The following is a 26,677-nucleotide window of genomic DNA, read 5'->3' as shown; positions in this document are numbered from 1 at the left end:
GTATCGGGCCGCGTGCCGGAAACTGCCCTCTTCTCTCCGAGGGGCGGCTCCAGCAAGCCCCTTCCAAGGCGGTCGCCCGCCTCGTGAGCAACGCGTCTACCTTGCGCGTTGACGGGGCCAAAGGGTCTCACGACCCCCGGGGCTGCAGCGGCCTCGATCCGTCCCCCGCATTTCCCTCAGCCCTTCTTCTGCGTGCACGACGGGAGCTGTAGTCCACGCATTGCAGTCAGGCGCCCCATTCGAGTCACGGGGCCCGCGCTGAGCACTTCGGGAGAGCGGTGCCTTAACAGCAGCGACGCGCCTCCCGTCGTGTGTTGCGCCGCAGCCCGATGGGCCTCAGTGCGGATCCGACTGAGGTAACGGTAACGGATCCAAATGGGCACAAGGTTAAGTCTCCTCCCGCTTCCCGGCGGCCGAGAGTTCGTGAAGCTGCGCAGCCGCGATCCATGGCACCCTCCCCCTCTTTCCTTCCGGCGTTTCTTCCCCGCTGAGCATGACTGCCGCTGTATTCTCGTTCTGCGATAGGTTAGCCGTCCCCGCGCTGAGAATGCTGGGAAACGTGGTCTCTTTCCATAAGCCCCGGGCGAGGCGCTGAGCCACTACGGACTCTGTTTCCCATCCTTCCTTGCGTCAGGCTGTAGGTGTGCGTCTGGCACGCTGGGAAGTGTAGTATCCGGGCCTAGCAGAAGAGGAACGCCGCGGGATGAAGGGACTCTATGTCCCATGATGGCCTTCGGCAGGAGCCCGAAGGGCTGGTCCATGAGCCGGCGCTTCTGGGAAATGGAGTCCGCTCTTCCGTAGCAGATAAGGCGGCGGACGGTGGCTAGGACTCCATTTCCCGCCCGCTCTTGCAACAGGGCCGGGCTGGGCCGGCTCCTTAGCCGCCTCAGACAGAGCCAGCCAGCTAGCGCGGCCCCCCTTCCCTTTCACCCGGTCCCGGCCTCACCATGAGCAGCGGCAGCGCCGGCTCTTCCCGGCCCCGAACGAGTTCCTTCGCAGACCCGTCCGTCGGGGCCCCCGCCGCGGCCCCCGCCGCGCCCGGCCCGACCTCGGGGGCCGCGCCGGGGGCGAAACCCGGGGGGGCTGCCGGGCCTGGGCCGGGGGGAGGCGGGACCAGCACGTCGGTCGGAGCCTTCCCGGGGCTCAAGCTCGGCCGTGAGTAGCGGCGGGGGGAGGCGGCGGGGGAAGAGGCGGAGGGGGAAATGAATGGTGGGAGGGGGAGGAGGAAGGGAAGGGGGCGGACACAAAGAAGGAGGGGAGGGGAGGGGAGGGGGCTTGGGCGAAATCAACCCAGCGAGGAGGAAAGGGTGGCGGGGAGTCTGGAAGGGCGAAGGGGGAGCGGGGAAGAGGTTGGGAAGAGGGCAGCGGGGGGAAATACGGGGGGGTAGAGAGAGGCTGGGCGAGGGGGTCGTTTGGGGAGAAGGCGCTGGGCAGCTTGTAAGGAGATGGGAAGCTGTTGGCTGAGATGGGATGGTAGGGAGGAGTCACTGCGAGCCACACCTGCCTTCGGAGGAGCAATGTGGCGGTGACTTGGGGGCTTCTGGGGTTTGGCAGAAGGAAGGGGGCAAACGGAGAGGGACAGCAGGCTGCCTCTGGGGTTCTGCTTTTGTTCGGGGACAGGGTGAGGGAGGACTTGCTCAGGGGGACCAGGGCGGGAGAGAGATGGGTTGCTTGACACGTGAGGGGGATGGTGAAGAGAAAGCTGGGCGGGTTGGCGCAAGGGAGATCTTGCGAGGGCTTCAGGCTCTGTGCTGGCAGGCCCAGGGCTTGGAGAAAGAAGCTATTTGAGGTCAGTGGCGGGACAAGGGGTCCAGAATTACACCAGTGATGTCAGGATGAAATCATTGAAGCGGGGAGGTTAGTGAGGGTAGCCAGGAGTGTTCATTTCCATGGGGTTAGAGCAGGTTGCCTATGACCCACTGCTGCAGTTGCTGAACCTTTATTTAGCGCCTGTCTGGTGCTGAGAGGAGCAGAGTGTATAGAAGCGGCATGGTGCCTTCCCCTGAGGATTTGCAATGAAAGATGGGCTAGCCGAAGCAGGGGAAGGAGAGGTGATGATGCTTGATGAAAGAGTAGGGAGAGCTGGAGTAGAGGCTGGTTGCCTGGTAACAGACATTGCAGAATGGGCGTGGCTATGGTAGCCCAGATATGGTGGTGCAGGTGTGGGGTTGAAAGGTGGTGTGAGGCAAAGGTGTTGGGTGGAGGAAGACTGGCACCCAAGTAAAAACCAAAAAGCATGAAATTTTCAGTGCAAAAATTTGGGAACGAGGACATAAGTAATAACGCTCAGGTAAGCATTAGTACAGTCCACTTTGGGAAGAGTGGGTGTAGGCTGAAACCCTCCTAACCTCAGAATGACCTGGCTGCAAGTTCTATTATTGTAGCTGCCCCTTTTTCCCTTCCCCTTCTGACTAGCAGTTGGGGGAGGCTCAAGGATCACATCTTAAAAGGTCACATTTGATACCCGGCCCTAGAGTTGCTGTTCCTTGCTATAAAAGTGTTTTGGTAGGGCATTGCTGCAATGTAGGGAATTATCTGAGATTTTCCCCTACCAATCTGAGTTGTGTCAGGAATGGTAGATATGGGGTGTCAAGTATAGGGTGTGAGCATGCAAGCCACTGGGTTAAGTGATGAAGCAATTTGTGAGTTGATTCAGGTTGGCCCTAGATCTGTCAATTGTCTCCTATTTGGGGTTGGAAGCATTTTGAGGATGTTCATGTTAACTGTGTTTGGAGGGATTGGAAAGGGCCCAGATACATATTCAGATAGTGGAGGGCAAGCTTGCTTGGAGCAAACTGGGGCTTGCACCTGGATCTCAGATCCCTGGTCTCTAATATTTCCCTTCTAACAGGAGACAGCAGTAAGGTGACCACTGTGGTTGCCACACCCGGCCAGGGCCCTGACCGCCCCCAAGAAGTCTCATATTCCGATATCAAGGTCATTGGCAATGGGTCATTTGGGGTCGTGTACCAGGCCCGACTAGCAGATTCTGGTGAGCTAGTGGCTATCAAGAAGGTGTTGCAAGATAAACGCTTCAAGGTGAGTTGAAAGGGAAAGGGTCTGTCTTGCAGATTTTGCTGCTGGGATTCTACATCTCATCTTGATCTTTCTTTGTCTTGCCCTCAGAACCGTGAGCTGCAGATCATGCGGAAGTTGGATCACTGCAACATTGTTCGCCTGCGGTATTTCTTCTACTCAAGTGGGGAAAAGGTGAGGAAAGTGTGGAAGAAGAGAGAAAGGAGGGTGGTTTGCTCTGGGTGGTCATACAAGCAAGGGGTGGGCAGAAAGTAGATATGGATCTACCGGTAGATCTCTGGGTAATTTACAGTAGATTGGCAAGGATTTCTGACTCTCAGTGTTTTAAAAAATAGCAGTGACAAAATGAACCCCCCCCCCAACACGCACACACACACACACTCTAAATTATATTGTTGAAATGAAGAAAGCTTGGAGTAAACAGGAGAGGATTTTTGTGTGGAAGGACTGTGAACTCCCTTCTGTTCTGCTACTCAAAACCAATTATTGGGCTCAGAATTGCTTAATTCTAAGTGTATGTCTTTTGCATCAGACATAATTAAACACAAAGTAGATTTAACATACTTGAAGTCTGTCTGCACCTGATAGGCCATGGAAGAGTAGTGGTGCCCATCTTCCCCCTCACATCTGCCCCACACTTTTAAGGATCCATATGCAAGATCACTTAACCGGCCCAGGTGAATGCCCTTTAACCGCCATCATTTTCACAATCTGGGTAGATTTCCCTCCACTACACACAACTCTCTCTCTCTCTCTCTCTCTCTCTCTCCCCCCCCCCCGTATTTTGAGAATTTCAATCTCTGTTTGTGATTACAAATACAAAGCAGAGGATGTGGATTAAGTAACATGAAGTGCAGGGACGTAATCTTGTGTATGTGGGGTAAAACAGCTTGCAGTTTGTTATTTATATCTGTTCTTCCTCAAAGGAGTTCAGGATAGCTTACATGGTTCTACCCCCCACCCCACAGATTATCCACACAACAGCCTTTTGAGGCAAGTCAGGTTCAGACATAGTGAACACTGCCAAGAGGCCTTCGTGGCCAACTGGGGATTTGGACCTCAGTCTCCCAGTCATAGTCTAACTGTGATGGCACGCTAGCTCTTCTTTTGCTCCAAAAGACCCATTTGGGAAAAGCTTTTGTGAATTTGCATTACTTAGTTGTATGTAACTAAACATGATTTGCATGAAGAAGGCTGCAGTTGAATTGTCAGATGCCTTGTCCTTATTCTGCAGTATTTCTATCCAGAAAAACTTGTCAGGCCTTGAGGAATCTTCATCCCTCACTTTCAAGTAGTGAGAGTTGGGAGACATAACTGGCTATTTTTGGTGACTGTGGGCTCCTTCCTAAATCCAGGCTGTAGGGGTGAAGGCAAAGCTAATAGCAATACCAAACTGAGACTTCCCTTAATTGACCTCCTTGTTTCCAATCCTTTGGTGTTTTTGCCAAAGCCTAATTTGAGGCACAGCTCCTCAGAGCTCTGCTGCAGGATGTGTTTTCATTGCTGGAGATGAGCTGAGAAATACTTGAAGGTAGTAATAGCAGAATGCCTTTGAGCATGAATGTCTTGGCATTTACTTCTGAGGAAGCAAGAACTGGCCTCTCCACACTTGGGATTTCAGCTGTGTCTTCCAGATAGGAACCTCCTACTCAAGCCTTTCTCATACTAGAAATTAAGCATTTTTGCCATTGCATTTTTGTATTTCCATTGCTGCTAGAGTCTTTTATTATTATTTTGTATTTAAATGAAAGCTGGAATTCTAACAGGAGCCCATAGGCAGCACAGGCAACCCTTCAGGGTCCCATGTTGTCCACTGCTGTTTTATAAGGTGGAGTTGGCCTGGAGGTTTCATCTCACCCACCTCTTCTCAACAATCTGTTGCAGAAGGATGAGGTTTATCTTAATTTAGTCCTGGACTTCGTACCCGAGACAGTGTATCGTGTGGCCCGCCACTTCACCAAAGCCAAACAGATCATCCCCGTCATCTATGTTAAGGTACGTGTCCATCTACCTTGAATACTTTGGCATCCAGGAAAATGGCAGTCACTGTATCTTCCATGCTGAGGATTGAAGGAGGCGGGCAGGAGTGGCTTCCAGTGCCTTTCCAATCTGGCAGACCCAGAGCATCCCCTGATTAGAAATGGCCAGTTCTCAGATGGGTATGCCCTGTCTTTGCCAATAATGTATGCTAACCATATTCTCTTTGCTCCCAGTGCCATATGATACCATCAAGATGATGTGTGATCCATGATATAAAACAAATCTGTACTTACTAATTTTTTTTTTTCAGCTTGTGTAAGTTATGCACATTGAGCGCATTAACCCAAAGTTTCAATTGGGGCATTTTTACTATGGTTGAATCATTCTGCCTTATCTAGGTATGGAGAATAGCTGCTGTGTAAGACATTGACGCTCCATTTGTAACTGCTAGAAGTGTTGTTCAGCCACCTTTCTGGCTTCTCAGATTTCAGCGGCCTTTGCCAACATGCATGCAAGCATAGCTCTGGAGGTATAAGGATTAGAAACTTGATTTAATTTGTTTTTTAATTTGAAAGTTGAGATTCTTCTGGAAACACTTTTTTTGTCCAGAATACCATGAGGTGCACGCTGTGCAACTGCAGCTTACATGTGGCCCTGGGGTATAATGGTGCAGAATCCCTGACTGTGCTACAGACAGTCCCATTATGGAACATCTGTTCCTGCTTACAACAGAGAAGTCGTCCTGTCAAGGTCGCACTAGCCACAAAGCATCTCTTGCCGCCTATGTCTTTTGAAGGGGCAAGAACCTCCTGTACATTTTTAATGTGTGTATCTGGTAAGGCTGCTGTTTTCTGACCTGACAGGGATTTCATTACAGGTGTCAGGTTTTATAGAGCCAATTGGAATCTGTCATTTTGGAAAGATCTGATTTTGGATGATTTGGGTTGAGAGTCTTCGCTGTGTTTCATCCTTCTCCCAACTTAGTGCCCTTCAGATATGTAGTCTGACACATCTGGAGGGCACCAGCTTGGGGGAGGGTGCTGTCTTGGCTTTGGGGCATCAAACATTAATAGGTTAAAACAAAGGGATCCCTGTTGGAAAGAGCTTGTGGGGAGAAAGGAAGATGGACCAACCCCCTGCCTGTGAATTTAAATGTTGTGCTTTATTCAGTGAAGAATAAGACATCTTCTAAGGTGTTCTCATTCCTATTTGCCCTTCCCCAAATACAGCTATCTTTTCACTTGATGTTGCTTTCCTTTTTGAGTGAGTGGGGTGGATTTCCGTTGTGTTTAACTTTAAGCCTCTTGGCTAACTTTTAGACTTCTAAATATCCATTTTGCATCCATTTCAGCTTTCCTCAAAGTAGATGGCCTCCAGGTGTGTTGGACTACAACCCCCATGCTGGCGGGGAATGATGGGGCTTGTAGTCCAACACAGCTGGAGGGCACCAGATTGGAGACGGCAGCTAGCTGTCTGTGAATATAAACAAGAATCTGCCTGGTAGTGAGTTGGGCCAGTGGTTCCTCTAGCTCAGTCTGACCTACTCTGGCTGGCAACAGCTTTCCCAAGTCTTGGGCAGAGGTCTTTCCCAGCACCTACAACCTTAGATCCTTCTCGCTGGAAATGCTGGGAGGAAGCTTTCCACACACTAAGTATGGGCTTGCTCTTCCTTGGCCTCCCTTATGTTACTTGAACAGCTTTGGTCTCTATTGCGCCACGTGGCCAAGCTGCTGCTGCGCCTTGAACTGCAATATATCCACCTTCCTGGTCTGTCTCTCTCTCCCCCCCCGATCATTTGGGATTTCATAATTTTCTGTGTCCTTTTAAAACTATTCCTGCCCCATGAGTACGTTTTTGATGGTGCCCTGTTCTCCTTACTGCTGCCTGTTTCATTATGATTGGTGTTAATTTTGTTGTGATTCATTTTTTCATTTGTAAGCTGCCTTTAGTTTCTTGTCCTCGAAAGGCAGGATGTTAATGTTGAGATACATTTCTACAGTGCCATTAGCCATTATTTAGCTTTTCCATTTGTACAGAATCGTAAGGACATGAATGGCTCTGTCTGGTCAGACCAGTGATACATTTTGTCCCACATTCCGTTACCTGACAGTGGCCAAAAGGAGGCTCATCATTAGTGATGTGACAGTGATGCCCTTCCACTGTTGATCCACAGTAGCTCCTGGTCAGAGACAGGTCATGGTTGAACATGGGGACGATGATCACGGCTAGCATGGATGGCAGGTACTGGTAGACTCTGATCTCTGTGTCTTTATATAATACCATGCTCAGGACAAACAAAAGGAATTACACTTTCACGTGTCAAATAATTTATACTAAAATTTCTATCCCACTTTTCTCCTCTAATGGAGATGCCCAAAGCAGCTAACAAAACATAGCACACCTAAAGCTATTTAAACCCCTAACTAATGTATGGAATTCTATACCGGAAGATGTAGTGATTAGGCCTGTGGCCAATGATTAGCTGTTGACTGGAAATCAATATGAACCTTGGCCTTCTTAAATAGGGCATATGCACCTGTTCTCTGAGTTTTTCTTCCCCTCTTGGACTTCTCCCTCTGGCCTGCTTCTTTTCCCCTCATTCCCCTGGGACTATTCCTTCTTCCAGCCCCCGTGTCTCAGTCCTGGCCTTCTTGAGCATCTCCTTTCACCCCTCCTGGGGCCTGACTTTTCCACCCCCACCTCCCCTAAGCTCCCTGGCCTGCCTGCACTTCTAGAATCAGAGCAGCCCTACAAATATCAACAGGAAAGCCGCCTTCTTCCATTTCACAGGAAAACTCCATGGGCTGCATTGCCACAAATCCTTTGGTGTCTTCTTATCACATAGAAGGCAACTAGCTTAGATGGCTTCAAGAATGTTTGAGGCGTTTGTGGAGGCGAAGCCTACGAAGGGTGATGTGCACAGATGCCTAAATGGAACCTCAATTTTCAGAGGCAGTCTGCTTTGGAATGCTGGGGACAAACAATGGAGGAGAGAGCTATCACCTTCTTGCGTTGCTTGTCCAAGTTCCCAAAAACATGGCTGGCTGCTGTAGCAATTGGAGGGGTTGTTCTGGTACAACAAGGCCATTGTATTCTTGTTACCTTAAAGCTGCATGCTAATGGCCATCATATCATCCATGGTAATAGACTCCATAGATTGGGTTAAACATTGTGTAAAAGTGCTTTCTCCTGCTTAAACTTGCTACATTGGTACCAGTGGATGAGCCAGGCACTGTGTGTAAAACAGTGAATGCTTCTTTATGCCATTGTTTCATTTTGTTTAAGCTAAAAGCCTGTCTTCTCTCTCCTCTCCCCGCCCCCAAGGTGTACATGTACCAGCTGTTCCGCAGTCTTGCTTACATCCATTCTCAAGGTGTGTGTCATCGGGACATCAAACCGCAGAACCTGCTAGTGGACCCAGATACAGCAGTACTGAAGCTTTGTGACTTTGGCAGGTGAGGGAGGCATGAAAGGGGAGCTGTTTGCAGCACCGGCTCCTGTCCAGTGGACTTGGTTTGATGGATTTACAAGTTGCCCAGCTGATCCAAACACACGAGTAGATCTGCTTCTCTCTGCCTGATTTGAAATCTTCATCCAAATACTTGTTTGGTATTTCACATCCATATATGCCATTCTGCTTCCATTGGGCCAGTTCACACAGCACAATAGCCCATTGTGGGTTAATTTACCCATGAGGAGCTGCAGCATGTACCACCTGGCAGTATGAATACGCAAGCCCCGGCTGGGGGCTGCTGTGGCTTGTGTCATGCAAACCCAGGCAGCAGAGGTTATTGGAAGGTGAAATAACCTCTGTGGCATTGGTTCCCTACAAGCCATGGTAACCCCCGGCTGGGGCTTGCATATTCATAATGGCAGGCAACAGGTGTTGCAGCACCCCAGGGATGAATGAAGGTGGGCTCTCATGTGCTCTGAACCAGGTCACTGTGTTTCATGTCTCTCTGCCCCCTTTCAAGCTGCCATCGCAAGCCACACTCATTCATTTATTACATTTATGTACCACCCAATAGCTAAAGGTCTCTGGGCAATTCACAGCGTGATAAAACATAATATAAATACCTTTAACATACAGCATTTTAAAACAGTTTGAAACAGTTAAATATAAGAATAAAACTACCAGGACCTTTAAAAACTAACATTAAAAAGTCACATCAGCCTGGGAGTAGAGGAAGGTGTTCACCTGGCAGTGAAAAGATGACAGCGACCTGGTTTGCACAATCTAAATAATTATTTAAATAGTGGTATGATTTCCGTAATCACCACCCAGGCGTGGCTTGTTGTGTTGTCCAAACCCAGGTGGCATGGCTTGGTGGAGGGGGGAACAACCCTCCAATAATCCTACAACAGCCCATGGGGGTTATAACAGCTATAAGGCATGGTGGCTTATTTAAATCACTGTGTGTGGCGGGCATGACTTCCATAACTGCCACCCTGGTCGTGTCATCCAGACCCAGGCAGTATGGCTTGTTGGAGGGGGGAACAATCCTTCAATAACCCATGGGCTGTTGTAGACTTAAATAAGTCACTGTGGCTTACTTGGATCATGTGAACCACCGCAACGTTGGTGCCAAGCAGACCTCACTAGGGAGGGTATTCCTTTTCACCTAACAATGGGTGCTAACTTACCTTATAATGCAAGAGATCTCATACTGCTTTTGATATCTCAAGAAAGCGACGATGTTGAGGTTTTTCACTGTATGCAGACTTCCTCTAAGGAACTGAGGGCAGTATATGTACTCCCCCAATACTCTTAGCCCCAAAAGAACCCTGTAAGGTAGGTGAGGCTGAGAGATGGTGACTAGCCCAAGGTCACCCAGTGAGTTCCATGCTGTGCAGTAGTTTGAACTCTGGTCTCCCCAAGCCTAGTCTGACGTTTTAACTATTACCATATGCTGGCTCTTGATGTAATTGATTCATCAACTTAATTCATGTAATTGATGACTTAAGGCTGATTTTAACTTTAAAAACTCCATAATCAAAGGGCAACCTTACTACTAAAGTTGTGCATTACTGTATATGCAGCCAATGGAACCTAACTTTTCTGCAAGGAAAGCAAAACCTGTATAAATTAAGCTACTTCACATGATTCCTTATTTTGTAATTTATCATTTTGCATCATTTATGTTGCTTCTGCTAGTTGTGTGGGATAAGGAGTTGAACACTCGGACACTCTGGAACTCGGCTGGTGGCCGAGACTTCCCTGGGCATGAGCTGTACACCTCCATCATAGATGTGCAACCTTATGGGCTAAAAGCCCATGGGATGCATGTGTTTTAAATGAAAGCTGTGATGCTTAGGATCCTGTGGCTGATGCCACATTCTGCTCTCTCCTGGAATCATTAATGCACAGCCCTGTGTCAATAACATTTTAATCAGGGTGGGGGATCTTCTCCTAGTGTGTAAATTAGGTGATAGCTCAATGGCATGTTACTCATTCTGTCTTGGGTTGATTCTTGTCCCTGCCTATCCTGAAACCTGGGCTTCAAAACTAGGTCCTTCCTTTTTAGTTTTGAAGAATATTTATGCTCATTAAATAGGACCACCGGCCTCCACATCAGCCCAACTGTATGCTTCAGAGGTCCTCCTCTGGGTGCTCATGCCAGCTGAGGTGAGGTGGGGGCCTAGAGAGAGAGAAGAGGCCTTCTTGTGCTGGCACCCTGGTGGTTGTGGAATGCTTTCCTGGGGAAGTTTACCTGGGACCTACTTTGCTAGCTTTCTGATCCCTGGCAGCCCCCTTTTAATTCTCCCAGACCTGATAATTTCATCAAGGATTATGAATTCCAGCGGTGAGTAGGGCAAAAGGGATAGGGCCAAGATACCAGTATATTTTAGTGTTAAAGCACTAAAAAAAGATATTGTGGAGCTGGAAAAAATACAGAAAAGGGCAGCTAAAATGATCAAGGGGTTGGAGCAGCATTGCTATGAGGAAACATCTAGGACTGTTCAGCTTAGAAGAAGGTTGAATAAGGGGAGACGTGATAGAGGTGTACAAAAGTATTATGCATGGTGCAGAGAAAATGGAATGGGAGACATTTTTCTCCCTCTCTGATAATGCTAGAACCTGGGATCATCCTATTAAGCTGAATGGTGCGAGATTCAAGACAGATAAAAGGAAGGACTTTTTCACACCATGCATAGTTAAACTATGGAATTTACTACCCCAGATGTAGTGATGGCCTCCAATTTGGACGGCTTTAAAATTCATGGAGGAGAAGGCTGTCAATGGATCCTAGTCCTGATAGCTATATGCTACCTATATGAGTGGCAGTTTGCCTATGTACACTAGTTGTTGGGGAATATGAACAGGAGGGTGCTGTTGCACTCATGTCCTAGTTGTGGGTTTCTCACAAGCAGCTGGTTGGTCACTGTGTAAACAGAATACTGGACTAGATAGGTCCTTGCTCTGATCCAGCATGGCTCTTCTTATGAATTGCCAGTAATTAAGCCTTAGGAGAGGCATTTCAACCTTTAAAATTAGGGGTCTGGCGGGGGGGGGGGGGACTACACAAAAGCCAGGAAACCCCCAAACAATCTATGGTTAGGGGAAAGGGGTGAGGAGAGGGGTGAGAATTGGGACCCCAGGTCTGAGGTTCTGCACCCCAGGTCTAAGGTTCTGCACCCCGCCCTATATATATTTTATATCTCTTCTTCCGAGGAGTTCAGGGCAGCATATTCAGGTTTTCCCTTCCCTCACATTTTATCCTCACAACAACCCAGTGGGGTAGGTTAGAGAAAGAAAGGTCACTCACTGAGCTTCCAAACCTGAGCAGGTATTTGAACCCCACCCTCCCCTATCCTGGTCCGACACCACACTGGCTCTTTATAGAAACCCATACTTTGCTGTTTCCCTTTTCAGTGCAAAGCAGTTGGTGCGGGGAGAACCCAACGTTTCCTACATCTGTTCTCGCTACTACCGTGCTCCAGAGCTCATCTTTGGAGCCACTGACTACACCTCAAACATAGGTGAGAATCTACCCCCGCCCCCCATGCATCTTGTCTGTCGTCGCCCTTCAGACACCCAGATAAAGTGAATGTTGTCCCACTGTAACAAACTAATGGGATCTGGCTAGACAGGAGAACTGTTTCACACATGAATGGAAGGGGTGGCTGCTTGAAACATCGTCAGATGTATGGTACAATATGGCCTAGCTGCCCCTATGCCATAAGATCATCAGAAGCTGCCTTCTACCAAGTCAGAATATTTCTCCATCGAATTTAGTATTTTCTACATTGACTGGCAAGCAGCTCTCCAGGGATTCAGATGGGTGTGTTTTCCCATCCCTACATGCAGATGCTTGGGGATTGAACTGGGGACCTTGGCAGGCAAAGCAGGTACTCTAACTTGCTGAGCTCTTCTAATAGTGTCTACTCTACCTAGTGACTGTAACAAAGTGGAAGCTTGACATCTGGGCTCCTAGAATCCCAGCTGTAGGCCTGCGATGCTGCTCCTATCCCAGGAAGCCAGCTGCCACTGAAGTACCTTTCTGCTCCTTTCCTAGATATCTGGTCTGCTGGCTGTGTGCTGGCAGAACTGCTGCTGGGGCAGCCTATCTTTCCTGGGGATAGTGGAGTGGACCAGCTGGTGGAGATCATCAAGGTAATGAACCGATCACCTGTTTTTTTTTTTTTGCTAAGCCTCTCCAGCCCAGGAATCCAAATAGACATCCTTGTTTGGCATGGCCTGTCTCAGTGGTTTTCAAACATTCTACCTTGTAACGCTTTCTGCCTGGGTAACCTCTGTGTGTTGCCTGCCTGGGTAACCTCTGTGTGTTGCATCTGGGGTATCCACACTTGGTTCATGTGGGATGTTAGCCAGGCCTGTTGCACCTCCCCTTCATGCTGTGTCAACTCTGAATACACACAATTTAGGATAGGAGGAGAATGGTGGCGAAGATGGACAAGCAGGCTTTGGAAGCCATTGGCCTAAGTTTGCTATAGCCTAAAACTTGCTGTCGACTTATCTACCTCTTCCACGGGAAAGTATGGTAATATAAAGGACTGTTTTTATTTTCCCTGTCCTTTGAATAGGGTTTCTCCTACCCCATCGGAGTGCCAGTGGGCCATGAAGAGTGGGTTGAAGGGTCATCCCAATATGCTGTGTGACCAAGCTTCATTTCCTCCAGTCTACTTCAAGAGTAAGCCTTGGGTGTGACATTTTTTCTTTTCTCCTACCCCTTCCAGGTGCTGGGGACACCAACGCGAGAACAGATCCGAGAGATGAACCCCAACTACACGGAGTTCAAGTTCCCCCAGATCAAAGCACACCCCTGGATAAAGGTAAAAAGCATTGGGGAGTTTATGGGACAGGTGGATGGTGTGGGGGTGCAGCTTTCCACTGTATGAGATTGTGGAGGGTTCTAAGGTATTAATGAAGGAGGAGAACTTCAGGAGTTCTAGCAGTGTGTATCTTGCGGAGACTGTGGCAGAGGCAGACTTAAGTGTACGATGCTTAAAAAGTGGAAAATCTGCATCCAAGGAAAACAGAAAGTTGGGAAACCATATTATTTGTGTAAGTTTGAGTACAAACGATTGTGGGTGGTATATTTGCAGAACACTTATTTACATTTTGTATCCTGTGATTCCTCCTGAAGAGCTGAGGCTAGTAAACTTGATCTCCAGTCTCATTATGTTTGCAACAGCCTTGTGAGGTAGGTGATTAGGTCCAAGGTCACCATGTAAGCTTTGTGGCTGAGCAGGTCCTTGACCCAGATCTCCCTGGAATGAGTCCAGTACTCTAGTCTCTATGCCACACTGGCTCTTGGAATAAATCCCTCCAAGTCATTTACCAGGGGCTCTGCAATTCTATTCTTAAAAGCCCTCCAATGTGATAAACTAGGCTTGTGCAGAAAATGTGCATAAATTGTGTTTAACTTCCATCACACAACCTGAGCAGCATTTTTAGTGGGTGTTGCAGGATTTGGCATTGTATCAGTTTCTTTTTTCTGGTGAGGGGCTGACAGGGCAAAATGCAGAGGGAGCAAATGGCTCAGAGTGGGGAGAGGGACGTGGAGACAGATTCTCCTCACCAATGCCAGGCTTACACCATAGAAATAGGGAGGGATACAATGGTTTCCCCCTGTCTGTGTCATTTGTCCTTTCACCCAGATGGCAGCTTCAGTCCTGCCAGATTGGGGCTGTAGGTCACTCTAGTCTTCTCTTAGCTCTGTGTGTGGGCAGAGCCATAGGGAGTAGCTGATAACTGTGCTGGCTGCTGGAGTCCCTACTCCAGACTACTTTTTAGCCCTTAAGGTGCCACAAGACTCCTTGCTAACCAATCTACTGCAGTGTAAGCTTTTGTGGAGTAGAGCCCTCGTCACCAGATGCATGAAGTGTTATCTTCAATTGACAGTCATGTATGTCCAGAGAGAAATAATGTAAACGGGGGCAAAAGGCTATGAAATGTAGATGGTGCCTGTGCCCATCTTTAGATAAAGCTCAGGTGCATGCAAAATGAGCAGGGTGACCGTTCATGACAGCAGTCATTGGTGAAAGCACAACTTGCAAAGCTGTCTTAACACCCGTTGTGGTGAATCTTGGCATAATTTGGCTTGTGTGTCTTCATCTATTAGAAATTTGTTAGAAAAGGGGCAATAGCTCAGTGGTAGACACCTGCTTTGCATGCACAAGGTTGCAGGTTCAATGGGAAAGAATCCTGTCTGAAATCCTGCAGAGCTGCTGTCAGTCAGTGTCGAAGAACTGGGCTAGATGGACCAAGGGTCTCACTCAGTATAAGGCAGCTTTCTACGTTCCTAAATGCAGGGGTTGGATGCACAGTCACCATTGTGAACCCCAAATTTACTGGCTCACACAGCTCCTGTCAGTTAGAGAATTCCCTAATCTTCAGAGGATTTGCAGCATGGGGGCATTGGGCTGGATTTAAGAGGCAGGAAATTTTGGGCTTGTGGGTGATCTTGTGCCCTTGCCTCGGGTGTCTCCTCATGCCAGGTGTTCAAGCCTCGCACGCCACTTGAGGCCATCTCGCTGTGCAGCCGGCTGCTGGAGTACACGCCTGCCACCCGCCTCTCCCCGCTCGAGGCCTGTGCCAACAGCTTCTTTGATGAGCTGCGAGAACCCAATGCTCGGCTGCCCAACGGCCGTGACTTGCCCCCACTCTTCAACTTCAGCCCTGTGGGTAAGTTGTTGGGATCTGGACTACTTGGCATGGTGGGGGAGTGGCAGGGGTTAGGGCACGAGAGAGTTGAACTGGGTGGTCAAAATGTTAAGCAAGTCTTAAGAAAGCACAAACATGTGGTAGGGGAGGCTTGGGTGGGCATTTTACCTTCTTCCTGAATCGAACTGGGAGTCAAATGAGCACTTTTGTTGAGCCATTTTATTCTACTACTCCCCTTCCACACTTTGAAAATAATTTTGCTTATTAACCCTCCTCGGCATTTGGCGTCATTTCGAATACCTCCTTTTGGGTCAGTATTGTAAAGCCAGGACGGGGAACGTGTGCCTGTGCAGATGTCATTGGGCTGCAGCTTCCATCATCCCTCACCATTGGCTATTCTGGCTAGGGCTGATGGAAGTTGCAGTTGAAGTGGCCACACATTCGCCATCCCTGATGTAAAGCTTTCCGCCCTAGTGCATGCCACTTCAGATTCCATGGGTTCTCTACAATAAAGGGCTTGATTGTTCTGTGATGTTTGGCCTACCTTTTCTCACACACGTACACCCAAGTGAGCATGTAGGGTTTCACTAAAGGGACATTGGGGCTGGACCTCAATTAAATAGAACTGGGTAGGGAATGAAACACTGCTTCTAAGGTTCTGAAAGGCTAAATGACCCCAAGGTGGTCAGCTCTTACTTAACAACACAGTAGTTCCTTCATGTTGATCCAGCTGTGCCATCAATATACCTATCTGTCCTTATGTTTGTGCAGCAGTTAAGAGAAAGAGGTGGTAACTATTAGAGGATGGAGTGGGGTTTTCTTTACTCATGTCTGAAGGAAGCTTAGAATTAAAAGGAAACATCTATGAGTAAAATACCAAGAGTCTGCTACCGCCCCCCCCGCCCCCCCGCTTCAATGTTGGGTTCATCACAGGCATTAGATACCATCCCTGCATAGCTGTCCTGCAACAACGAATCCATAATTACACATTTTTGTGTTAGATGGTTGAATACACCTCATTTTTCTTAAAACAATGACTTAATTGGGATTGAAGTGATCCCAGTATCAGATTAGTAAAGTGGCTTTTACCTGTGAAGAGAGGTTAAGCACTCTGTGGGCCTTTGCAGTATTGCTCTTTTTAAAACCTTGATTCTAAGCTTGAAACAGAACCTCAGAAATGGAATTCTCTACTTCTACATCTTGGGAGGCTCAAGCAGCTGTTTTGGGAATCTGAGAAAATGTCTGAACCCCCCCCCCCTTCATGGAGTAGACCCCACTTTAATTGACAAGATGTGGGTGCCTCATCCTGTCCCTCTTCCCTTGCAGAGCTATCCATTCAGCCAGGGTTGAATTCAAACCTCATTCCACCACACATTCGGTCCCAGGCTGGCTCAGTGGGATCTGTGTCTGGCTCCACGTCTGCGCACAGTGAGTGCTTTCCTCCTCATGATGCTTGACTTGAGTTTTGGAGAGAGAACAGTAGAGGGAATGGGTTGTTTGTCCTTGTTTGTGCTGGGGCACTGGAGTAAGCCATTAGCTCTTTCTGACGCATTTTGGGAATAGAACATTGGGTTCAATACTCCACCTGAGTATTTCCTCTCTCTCTTTCTGTAGGTGAGGGAAGAATGGGAACTGACAGGAGCCAGGTGACGCCAGGAGATGGAGCAGGACCCATTGCCAACACATCCTGAGGGGCCGCTGGGCCGGGGGGCAGGTCCCTCCACTACCCCCTACCCTCCAGGCCACCCACATGGACTTCTCTGAACTGTGAACGGTGGGGGAAAGCAGCTGTGGCCCGGGGGACCATGTGGAGCCTGCCTCCCGTTAGCCAAGGGGAAGGCCAACTGGAGATGAGATGGCTGCTTGGGCGGGAGGAGGGGGAAGTCCCTGTCTCCCCAAATCACTCGCAATTCCCTCCCATGTTGTCCCATGATGCCTCGGCATGGGGAGAGGGCAGAAAATTCCCATGGCTTAAGGGCTCCCCTTCTTTTTCAAAAGCAGTTCAGGTTGGTGCCTCTAGGGAGGGGGAGAGACCTGAGAGCTGCCGCCATCACCCTTCCTCTTCCTCCTGCCATCCCCAAGTATGCCCCGACTCAGTTTTAAGTTCCTCTCGTTTTTAACATCCCATGGAGAAAAAAAGGTTTTATTTCCAAACTCATGTCACCTACACTCTTTGAACTCGAACCCTGTGGCCCTTCACGTACTGTCCCCTCACCAGGTGTCCTTCCCACATCCCAGACCTGTCTGCCTCTGAAACACGGATGCTGTATTTTTAAGCGGGTCAGTTTTTTATCCCAATAAACTCAATTTGTCCCATTCAGGTGGGGAATTAGGACCATTCCTCTCCTCCTGACATTTCTTCCTTCCCAAGCCTTGTCACTTGCTGGCTGTGCCTCCACCACAATCTCTTATTGGGAACAAGAAACTCCTCTCCCCTTTGCCTTGGGTTGTGAGAGGGCCATGGCCAACCATTCCTTGCTCCTCCAGTTTCCCAACAGCGATAGCACCTGAATTTCTTGTGGGAAATCCTTTTTTTCCTGCCTATATGGGCTGGTATTAGAGCTCTTCTTCCCCAACTAAGCAGGTAAATGGCAAAAGCCTGTTCTCAACTTCAGCTGTGTCTGCTCCCTGTAGCAGACCCCTCCCCAGCACCGCAAATCAGTGATGTGGACGTGGGACTCTCAAAAGGAGCATGGAGGAAGCAAGTTTTAATTCCTTGCCCACCCCCTCCTGCTGTAAATACATCTCTTCCCCATCCCTCCCTCACAACAGCTTCCTTTTACCATTCTCCCTGTAAATAGATTACCATTTTTTTCTTAATCCAACATTGCAATGGTTGCCCTAAACCCCATTTCCCTCGCCACCTTCAAATCGCTCTAGGATTGAGGGTTCCCCCTGGGGAGCCAGGGTGCAGCCTGTGGATAAATTCCCTCACCCCAATATCCATCCTCATCACTGCCCTTCTCTCCCTTCCAACATTGTGTGTTAGTTTCTTTCTTAGGTTTTTTGGCTGTGTACAGACATCCGGTTCAATAAATTATTGGCATGAACGGAAAGAATGGCATGGGGCTGCTTATTATGAATACTGGACAGAAGGTGCAGTGGGGGAGGTAGGGTCTTATTAATGTGGATGAGTTAAGGCTGATCATCATGGCCCTAGGGATGGCAGTGAGGTTAAGCCACTTGCAGAGATTTGTGGGAGTGGGATCCCTGTTGGTTAAGAGTTTGGTGCTCCCAGCTACAAGGAAGACCTCCAAAGATGATGCTGGAAACTTCTGCTTTGTTGGGCTTCGGTTCTTTCAGTGCCATTCATACAAGCACGGTTTTACTATGCAAGCTTAAAAATGCAGTTCTTAAAACATTAGTCTCTAAAACATAGGGAACAAGGACTGCATGCCACAAATATTTTTGATTTTAGAGATGTCCAAGTCGAGGATGGGGAATGCATAGCCCTCCAGATCACGATGGACTGCAACTCCCAACATCCCCAGTCAGCATAGCAAAGGATGAGGGGAGCTGCAGTCTCAATGACATCTGGAAGGCAGTATGTTCCCCCGCCGCGAGCTTGGTAAACTAGACTTCAGCTTTCTAACTTGCTCCCTTTGTCAACAGGGATTACGTGAATGATCATGAATTATCTAAATATAAAGCGATTCCAGATTGGAAAAGGCATACAAATGTCATGTAGACAGGCAAATGCAATAACCTGTCTGTGTTTTGTCCAATGTACATGTCCTGGGGAGACAGACATTGGCATATCTTGATGAACATGCTTTCATATTTGCTATGTCATGCTTGAAGAAAGCCCTTACTTGACATGTGTAAGAACCTCTGTGTATTAACCCTAAATTCTGTTAATATCTCATATCTCTTGGGAGAAGATCAGGCCTAGGCCTCAAGCTTGTGTGTTTTTCCTTCGAAGAAAGCTGAATGGTGAGATTCTGTGATGACTTGAATGTGGGATCCCCCCAAGCTTTCAGCAGTTAAAGTCTGAGGCAAGAGATACCCCCACTTCAAATAGCCATGGATGGGATTTCATGGTTTGGTTATTTGCACCTCCTGTCAGGGAAGTGGGCCTGCAAGTCCAGGCCATCTTCCAATCTCTTCCTAAGGGACAGATTGGGGTGCAGAGCAGGGGGAAGAGCATTTTGTTCACATAATGGCTGTAATTATGATGATTTGATATTTTCATCACGTCATGCCCCACCACAAAAATTTCAGTTCTGTGGAGAAAAGAATCATCAGGAAGAATACTCCTATCTGATATGATCACTGTCACTGGTTAGTAGCTGATCTGCTTTAACCTACTGTTAAGCATTGTGGCATGAGTTTAGGCCACAAGGTCTCCAAGGTGTCCTAACACAATATTTTTTGTGAATGTTTTAGAAATGCAACCCACTGTAAATGGTGCAGACTGTAGAATCTGCAACCCTAATTTCTTGGTCTTATAGAGGTGCTTGTAAGGACGTGCTCTAACAAATGTGATACAACTGCAGTTGTGAGTCAAGTACATATTTTTCTATATAATTTCTTACTGTATTACTGTACAGCCAGGGAATACTTAGTGCAGTTACGCAAAAAGCAGGCGTGGTATTTATTTTTTTTTAACAGTTGGAGGGGTGCAATTGGTTCCACACCCAGCTCTAATAGTAGTCCTGGCTTTCCTGGATTCTGTGCATAATTTTTTTTTGTGTAAGAGTAAGCTGGAGTAGGAAAAAACTGCCTCCTTTCAAAGCAATACATTTTTCACTGTGATAAAGCTAAGTTCCCAACTGTATTTTATTCGTGTGTGTGCGTGTGTTATAATGAACTTCTGCTTCAAACCAGCAGATGTCAACTTGGTAGCACAGAAAGGGCCTTCATTTATTTTCTGTCAGTTTAACTAGGGGTATCTTAGTTTAACCATTTTATACTAGTTTATAAGCACAAATCTTCATTCTACCATCTGAAGATTTCCTGGCTAACTGAAAGCTTAACTTGGATAGGCAGCCTGTTTGGAACTGAAAACCTGGCCTCTGCCTTTGGCGTAATCATGTAAAAATGTGACTAATCAGGCAGGCAGTTTGTGGCCCTCCAGATGTTTGACCTACAATTCCCATCATCCCTCACCACTGGCTATGCTGCTTAGGGCTGAGGGGAATTGTAAGCCAAAACATCTGGAGGGTCACAGGTTTACCCACTGCTGTTCTAGATGTTCTATGATAACATTTCTCTACATGCCCACTTCTGGCCTGATGACGAAGGACTTGCACCCACATGGTGAAAAGTCAACTGGTGATACACAAGGTGTACTTAAAGTAGGGAACCACACCCAATACCAGCTCCTTGCTAGAAATATTGCTCTCCTACATGGAGCTGATGAAGCAAGCATCCTGCAGGTTTTTAGACATACATGCTTAAAAATATCTGACATCGGCTTAGGGTGCAGGAGCAGAAGTGGGTTATAGCACAGCAGCAAGGAGAGGATAAGAGTGGTTTGGGCAGAGGTAGGCAACCTTTAGGGCCCATGGGCACATTTGGAAATCTGAGAAACAATGCTGGGCACAATCATAAAATGGTTGCCATGGGTGGGCATGGCTAGTAACAAATGACAAGTAACCTGCCCAGAGGCATTCATAGGAAAATAAGGTAGCAGCAGCTAGAGGCTCCCACTTCATTCTGAAGCAATCCAGTTGCCAGTAAGAAAAGTGCCCCCAGTCTAGGGGCATGCTGGTGTCCACAGGCACCATGTTGCCTGCCCTGGTCTACAGACTACAAGGTTCAGGAACAGAAAAAGCAGAAGACTGCAGCAAAGGAGACTGCAGGTGTGTGCTAGCCTGCAGTAAAATGGGACACTGGAAAGGGCAGCTATAGTGTGTATTTGTGACAATGCAATTATAAAAGCATGAACGAAACCTTCATTTGCAAAGTAGCTTTTTCACCTTTCTCCTTCCCTGCTTAACCATAGCTGGTTGAAAAGTTTTAAAGTTTCATCCTTTGGCTCCTGCTAATTTTAAAAACTCATCAACTGACATTAACCAACTGTATATAACCCCCCTGACACAAGCCAAAGAGAAGCTTGGTAAGTTGGTGCATCAGGACCAGTTTTCTACTGAAGGTATCATAGATTTGCCCTTATATTTCAGGCTTGCTTGATACTCTCAACCCTGTGTTAAGAGTTCCAGGTCAAATTCCAGAGGCAGTCTCCCATGCATGTAAGCCAAGATGCCTGATTTGCTAAAGTTAAGAACTGAGTTTTTCATGCTGTCCTGAAAAAAAATCTTCAGCTATCTTAATGTATCCCAACATAAACACAAGAAAACTGCTAACTACAAGAGCCATAGAAGATCCAGTTTGTAGGTCAGCTATTTCACAGCAGTAGTATAAGTGGCCATTCCCTGATGGACCAAATATAATCTACTCAACACAAACAAGCTTCCTGGCTGAAGTTCATGGTCACAGAAATAACAGCTTCCTTTCCCCACTTTGCTAATCTTTCTGGAAAACATCTTACAAATCCTGGATTCTCTTTCCTGCCATTTGAAGGCAAATCAAAGTATCTTGTAACCTAAAATAGCTATGTAGGCTTCCTTCCATCATTTAAAAAAAAAAAAATCTTGGACCTGCCCTTCAGCTAGAGTCACACATTCAAAACAAAACAGGAACCCTGTAGTTTTGTCTCCTGCGCTGAAGAGAGCTTTAACAAACACAGCTTCTTTCATCTCCCACAACTCTGATCAGAACAGGCTGTATCAGTGGAACACTTCCTTCTGTAAAATGATCAAAGATAGGGATATGCCCATTGTATCAAGATCTGGCAAGACGGTCTCATCATGAAAATGCTTTGCTTTCATTTCTATGTGATTAAGAGGAAATAATATGATCTATTTCCTAGGAACAGAGGAATAATTGAATAGGCAAGTTAATGGTAGGAGGGCATGTTTTAAGTATTGAGTCAGATCTAGAGCCCCACAAATAGAGACAGAACTGGAAGAAAACATAAGAGTAAAACAGGACTTTAAAAAAAATTTACAGTGTCATGGCAGAGATGGATGGTCCAATCCCATTCCACAGCACCACCCCCTGCACAAAAGAGGCATTGTCCCAAGAAATTCTCCAGAAGAGGCACATGAATTGGAGCTAGGCCCCAGTAAAAAATTGAACAGGTTGCATCTGGGCACTGTGTGATGGGCACACAGGCTCTGCTGCCAGGAGAAGCATGCAAAATGTATGCATGGAAGAAAGGAAGCTGTACTCTACCTCCTGCTAATGTGCATTCAACTCTTGAACACAGAAGAGCTAAGGGCTGTTCAGACCCTATACAAAGGCATTAACTTGGATATTGCCATCAAGAGTAGCCTGGTAGATCTCTATAGTTTCCACCAAGGGGAGAGGTTCAGCACTCTCAATGATAGCAATAGTCTCCCCCAACTCAGTGCACATGATAGTTTGGGTGGGCTGGCCAGTAGCCACAAGAGACCCAGCAGACTGCAGTGTATCCTGGCCACCAGCATGTTCTGTATGAGTCTTGCGGTGGCTTCGCAGGTTGGAGAGTGTCTTGAAGGTTTTGGGGCAGAGGGGGCAGGGGTGGGGGCGCTCGCCAGTGTGAATGCGCCTGTGCTCAGCAAGGTGCATGGACTGCACAAAGGCTTTGCCGCAGTCTGGGCAGCGGTAGGGACGCTCACCAGTGTGCAGGCGCCTGTGTTCCCGCAGATGGGTAGCCTGCCGGAAAGCCTTGCCACAGTCTGGGCAGGGGAAAGGGCGTTCACCTGTGTGGATGCGCTGGTGTAGCTGCAGCCCAGAGGCTGCCACAAATGTCTTGGCACAAACAGGGCATTTGTGAGGGCGCAGGCCGGCGTGGCGCTGTTGATGCCGACTCAACCCACTGGGGGTGGTGAAGGCTTTCCCACAGAGTGGGCAGGGGTAAGGACGCTGGCCTGAATGTACCAGCTGGTGCAGTGCCAGCTTGGCTAGTGAGCCCATGTACTTGCCACAAGACATGCAGGGGTAAGACTGTGGTGTCGCCTGCTCACGGCGCCTGGCACAGCGATGCTCCTGCAACTTGGAAGCCATCACAAAGAGAGCACCACAGTCTGGGCAGCAGTGGGGCTCATGCCCAGAATGGCTAAGCCGGTGGAGTTCCAGGAGCCGACGGCGTGGGAAGGCTTTGTCACAGTCTGGGCAAGGAAAGGGCAAACACCCTGTGTGCACAGTCCGGTGCAGGGCCAATTGGTGGGCTCGGGAAAAGGCTGCACCGCAGTCTTCACAAGAGTGGGGCCCCTCTCCATTAGGTGCCACGTGCAAGAGGCGATGCTGGCGAAGGTTGGACGACTGAGTGAAGCGCTTGTTACAAACTTGGCACTGGTAGGGGCGCTCTCCAGTGTGCGTCACATGGTGTCGTGCCAAATTTGCCTGGGAGACAAAGGTCTTGCCGCACTCCGAACACTGAAATGGCCTTTCCCCAGTGTGTGTCCGCAGGTGATTTCGCACATGCACCAGCTTCTTGAACTTTTTGCCACAAGTAGGGCACTTGTGCTTGCGCTCCAGAACATGGACTACCCGCTTGTGCCGTACCATCCGGATGTGAGTAGAAAATGCCTTTCCACACTGAGGGCACAGGAACCCAGCACTCGGCACTTCTGCTGATGTCCCTGGAGGAGAAGAGAAGGACGAGACTGAGCCATTCACAACTGACTCCCCATCATTGGTTGCTGGCTCAGGAGGTTGGCTAGCTGCATGGTCTCCTGCTCCACGAGCGGGTGGAACCCCGCTCTTGCCAGCATGTGTCCGTCGGTGGTAAAGGAACTTGGTCATGTTGCTAAACGTCTTGCCACAGTGGCAGCGATGCAGAGGGTTGGCAGTATGGCTCTTGCGGTGCATGATCAAGGTCATCTCTGTAGAAAAGCCAAGCCCACAGTCCACACACAGGTAGAGCGCTTCGCCTTTGTGGATGCGCATGTGCTGTTCGAGGGATGCTGCTTTCTTGAAGATCTTGTTGCAATTTGGACATTCATATGTACCATCCACATGTACCCGCTGGTGAGCCAACAACCGCTTGGCTGTTGTGAAACCACGCTGGCACTCACCACACAGAAACTCTTCATTGCTCCCCATGTGCTCCTGCTGGTGGCGCTGTAGGGCCTCCACTGTACCAAAAGCCTGCTTGCACTCACTACAGCAGAAGGCCTGAGCAGGTGGAGGCACTGCTGGGGGTTCCTCAGGGCACGGCAGAGGGGACACATGGGGACTGCAAGTCTCCTGTGCTGCCACCTCAGCCGATTCCCCACTCTCTTTCTCAATCTCAGTAAAGTGTTCACCCTGGTGTTCTAGCAGCTCCTCAGGTGTTAGGAAGAGACAGGCACACTCTGAGCACTCATAGGGATGCATGGGTGGAACTGGCTGGGGGGATGATCGAACCAATGGCTGCACAGGTGTTGGCGAAGCTGACTGGGAGGTCTGTGGAACCGATGATTGGGATGGAGGTGAGGGAGATGGCTGGGAAGATGGTGGATTTGACAGGTGGGAGTCAGCTGAAGCCTCTTGTTTTTGGTGTGTCTGGCGGTGTGCCAGCCACAGGCTAGTAGAAGGAAAGAGTTCATTGCACTCACTGCATTGGTAGCGGATCTGTCCAGTGGTAGTTGGTGGAGGTTGAGGGCGAGTCGGCACCTCCCTGGGGTGCACTTCCTGGTGGGCTAACAGTTCATCAGGTGACCAAAGGACACATCCACACTCCAGGCACTGGTAGCGGTTGTCTTGCTGGGGCCCTGTGTCCACAACAGTGGCAGCAGCAGTAGGTTCATGGGGCTCACCTAGATGAGTCTGCTGGTGGATCAGCACCCCCTCCAAAGTATTGTAAAGGAGCCCACACTCTGAGCACATGAACTGATGCTGGAAGAACAAAGATGGAGCCAGCTCCTCTGCCATGATGCCTGCAGGCTCAGACCTGCAAAGGGAAAGAGAAACCTAGGTGAGTTAAAGGGCTGACAGAATGTGAAAGGGGAAAACATGGGAGAAACAGAACTAACAGTTTGACCCACAGGTGTATGGCTTTTTCAGCATGAAAAGGAAGTGCAAAACATTTCTTCAAATGTGCCAAAATATGGTATGAGAATATGACAGGAGTCCAACAAAAGAACTTGTGGGTATTCTACATTAAAGAGGGGAAAGGGGGCACTTTTATTAAGATAATGAACCTAACTACCTTTGAAAGGTTGTTGGGAGGATCAAGGGGAAAACCATATATGAGAGCCAGTGTGGTGTCGTGGCTAGAGTGTTGGATTGGGAGTCGGGAGACCCGGGTTCTAGTCCCCACTCGGCCATGGAAGCTCACTGGGTGACTTTGGGCCAGTCACAGACTCTCAGCCCAACCCACCTGACAGGGTTGTTGTTGTGAGGATAAAATGGGAGAGGAGGAGGATCATGTAAGCCGCCTTGAGTTCCTTGCAAGAGGAAAAAAGGCGGGGTATAAATGCAATAAATAAATATGCCACCATGAAATCCTTGGTGAAAGGGAGTAACAAGAAAAATAAAGAATGATAAAGTAGAGAGAGGTCTGCTGTGGTAGGCGGAAGTATCTGAAGAGCAGATAAACGAGGTATGTGGGAAGGGAACAATTGGTGCCAGCCTTAAAACGCCTTCCTCAAGTTTGCACGTTTTCTTTTCGCACAACCCCCGCTCCCAATATTTATTCCCGTACTTCCAGTGCCACGGCTCCCATAGACTGAATGGGGAAGAGACGTTGCTGTGAGGTGGGGAGAAGGGACGTGTTGCTGGTCTGGGGCAGGGGGCTCTGTCCCCCACAGCTCTATAGGACATCACGGCGATGCAGCCCAAGGGGAGAAAGAGAAACGGGGAGGTGAGTGCAGGAGGAGAGGCGAGGAGGATGAAGAGGACAAGGAAGAGGCCGGTGGCGGAAGGGGCCTCGGGCGGTGGGAGGAGCGCCACACTCACCCGGCCCGCGGGCCTGCCCCGCTCCGGCCACCGCCGCTTTCTCTCCGCCTGTCTGTTTTCTCCTCACACGGGCCCGGCTGGGCCTAGGCTGCACCGCGCCCTCTCATTGCTTCCCCCACCACCCGGGGGAGCCAATCAGCTGCCTCGATACTAGGGGGGCGGTTCGGCTCTAGAGGCTCAGTGACGTCACGGCGACCCAACCCTCAGGCGCGAGGGGTAGTAACAACGGGGCGAGCGGCGACCACTCAGGACAGAGGCTCGGAGGAGGGGGCGGTTGGTGGCATTCTAGCCCCGCCCCATCACGAGGAAGGAGATATGCGCTTCTCTCTCCCGCTTGTTACGCATCGACGCTTTCTTGTTTCCCCGCTTGCGTAATCAGGGCCGTCTCCTGGACACCGCCCATACCGTTTGCGTAGACATGGTAGTTCTTTGCGTCTTTGATGGGGACGGCGACGCTCCGCGTTTCTAGCGTAAAGCAGCCGTATATTAAGACATCTTCAGTTCACGCAATTTGCGCCACGGCTGCGCCGACTGCGGGCGGAGTTGACGGGGACCGCTCCTCCACGATCCCTTATTGGGAACAAGAAACTCTCTGCCCCTTTC

General features: G+C 48.8%; 2 protein-coding genes across 4 annotated transcripts; one reads left to right on the top strand and one right to left on the bottom strand.

Moving 5' to 3' along the window:
* On the top strand, positions 1-21,386 carry GSK3A (glycogen synthase kinase 3 alpha). Of its 3 annotated transcripts, none has more exons than XM_084815092.1 (11): positions 1-356; positions 2,852-3,039; positions 3,127-3,210; positions 4,921-5,031; positions 8,341-8,471; positions 11,891-11,997; positions 12,534-12,631; positions 13,216-13,311; positions 14,980-15,166; positions 16,472-16,573; positions 16,760-21,386. In XM_084815092.1, the coding sequence occupies exons 3-11, from the start codon at positions 3,145-3,147 to the stop codon at positions 16,834-16,836; spliced, it is 975 nt and encodes a 324-aa protein (XP_084671218.1). In that variant the 5' UTR covers positions 1-356; positions 2,852-3,039; positions 3,127-3,144; the 3' UTR covers positions 16,837-21,386. The 3 variants fall into 3 exon arrangements, with proteins under 3 accessions (XP_084671218.1, XP_084671217.1, XP_084671216.1); XM_084815091.1 differs by lacking the exon at positions 1-356 and adding an exon at positions 816-1,155 and having other exon boundaries at positions 2,855-3,039; XM_084815090.1 differs by lacking the exon at positions 1-356 and adding an exon at positions 816-1,155.
* Positions 13,732-26,153, bottom strand: LOC146337681 (zinc finger protein 574-like). The gene is made up of 2 exons (XM_084815087.1): positions 26,075-26,153; positions 13,732-25,067 (listed from the first exon to the last, which is right to left on the bottom strand). Exon 2 carries the CDS (start codon positions 25,046-25,048, stop codon positions 22,442-22,444), a length of 2,607 nt encoding a protein of 868 aa, XP_084671213.1. The 5' UTR covers positions 25,049-25,067; positions 26,075-26,153; the 3' UTR covers positions 13,732-22,441.
* Between the last annotated feature and the right edge of the window lie 524 nt (positions 26,154-26,677).

The sequence above is a fragment of the Heloderma suspectum genome, chromosome 10, assembly GCF_057233095.1.
Source record: "Heloderma suspectum isolate Gila_16-S chromosome 10, 16-S_ref, whole genome shotgun sequence".
NCBI lineage: Eukaryota > Metazoa > Chordata > Lepidosauria > Squamata > Helodermatidae > Heloderma > Heloderma suspectum.
The sequence above is the reverse complement of the archived record's forward strand: the minus strand, read 5'-3'. Positions and strand labels throughout refer to the sequence as shown.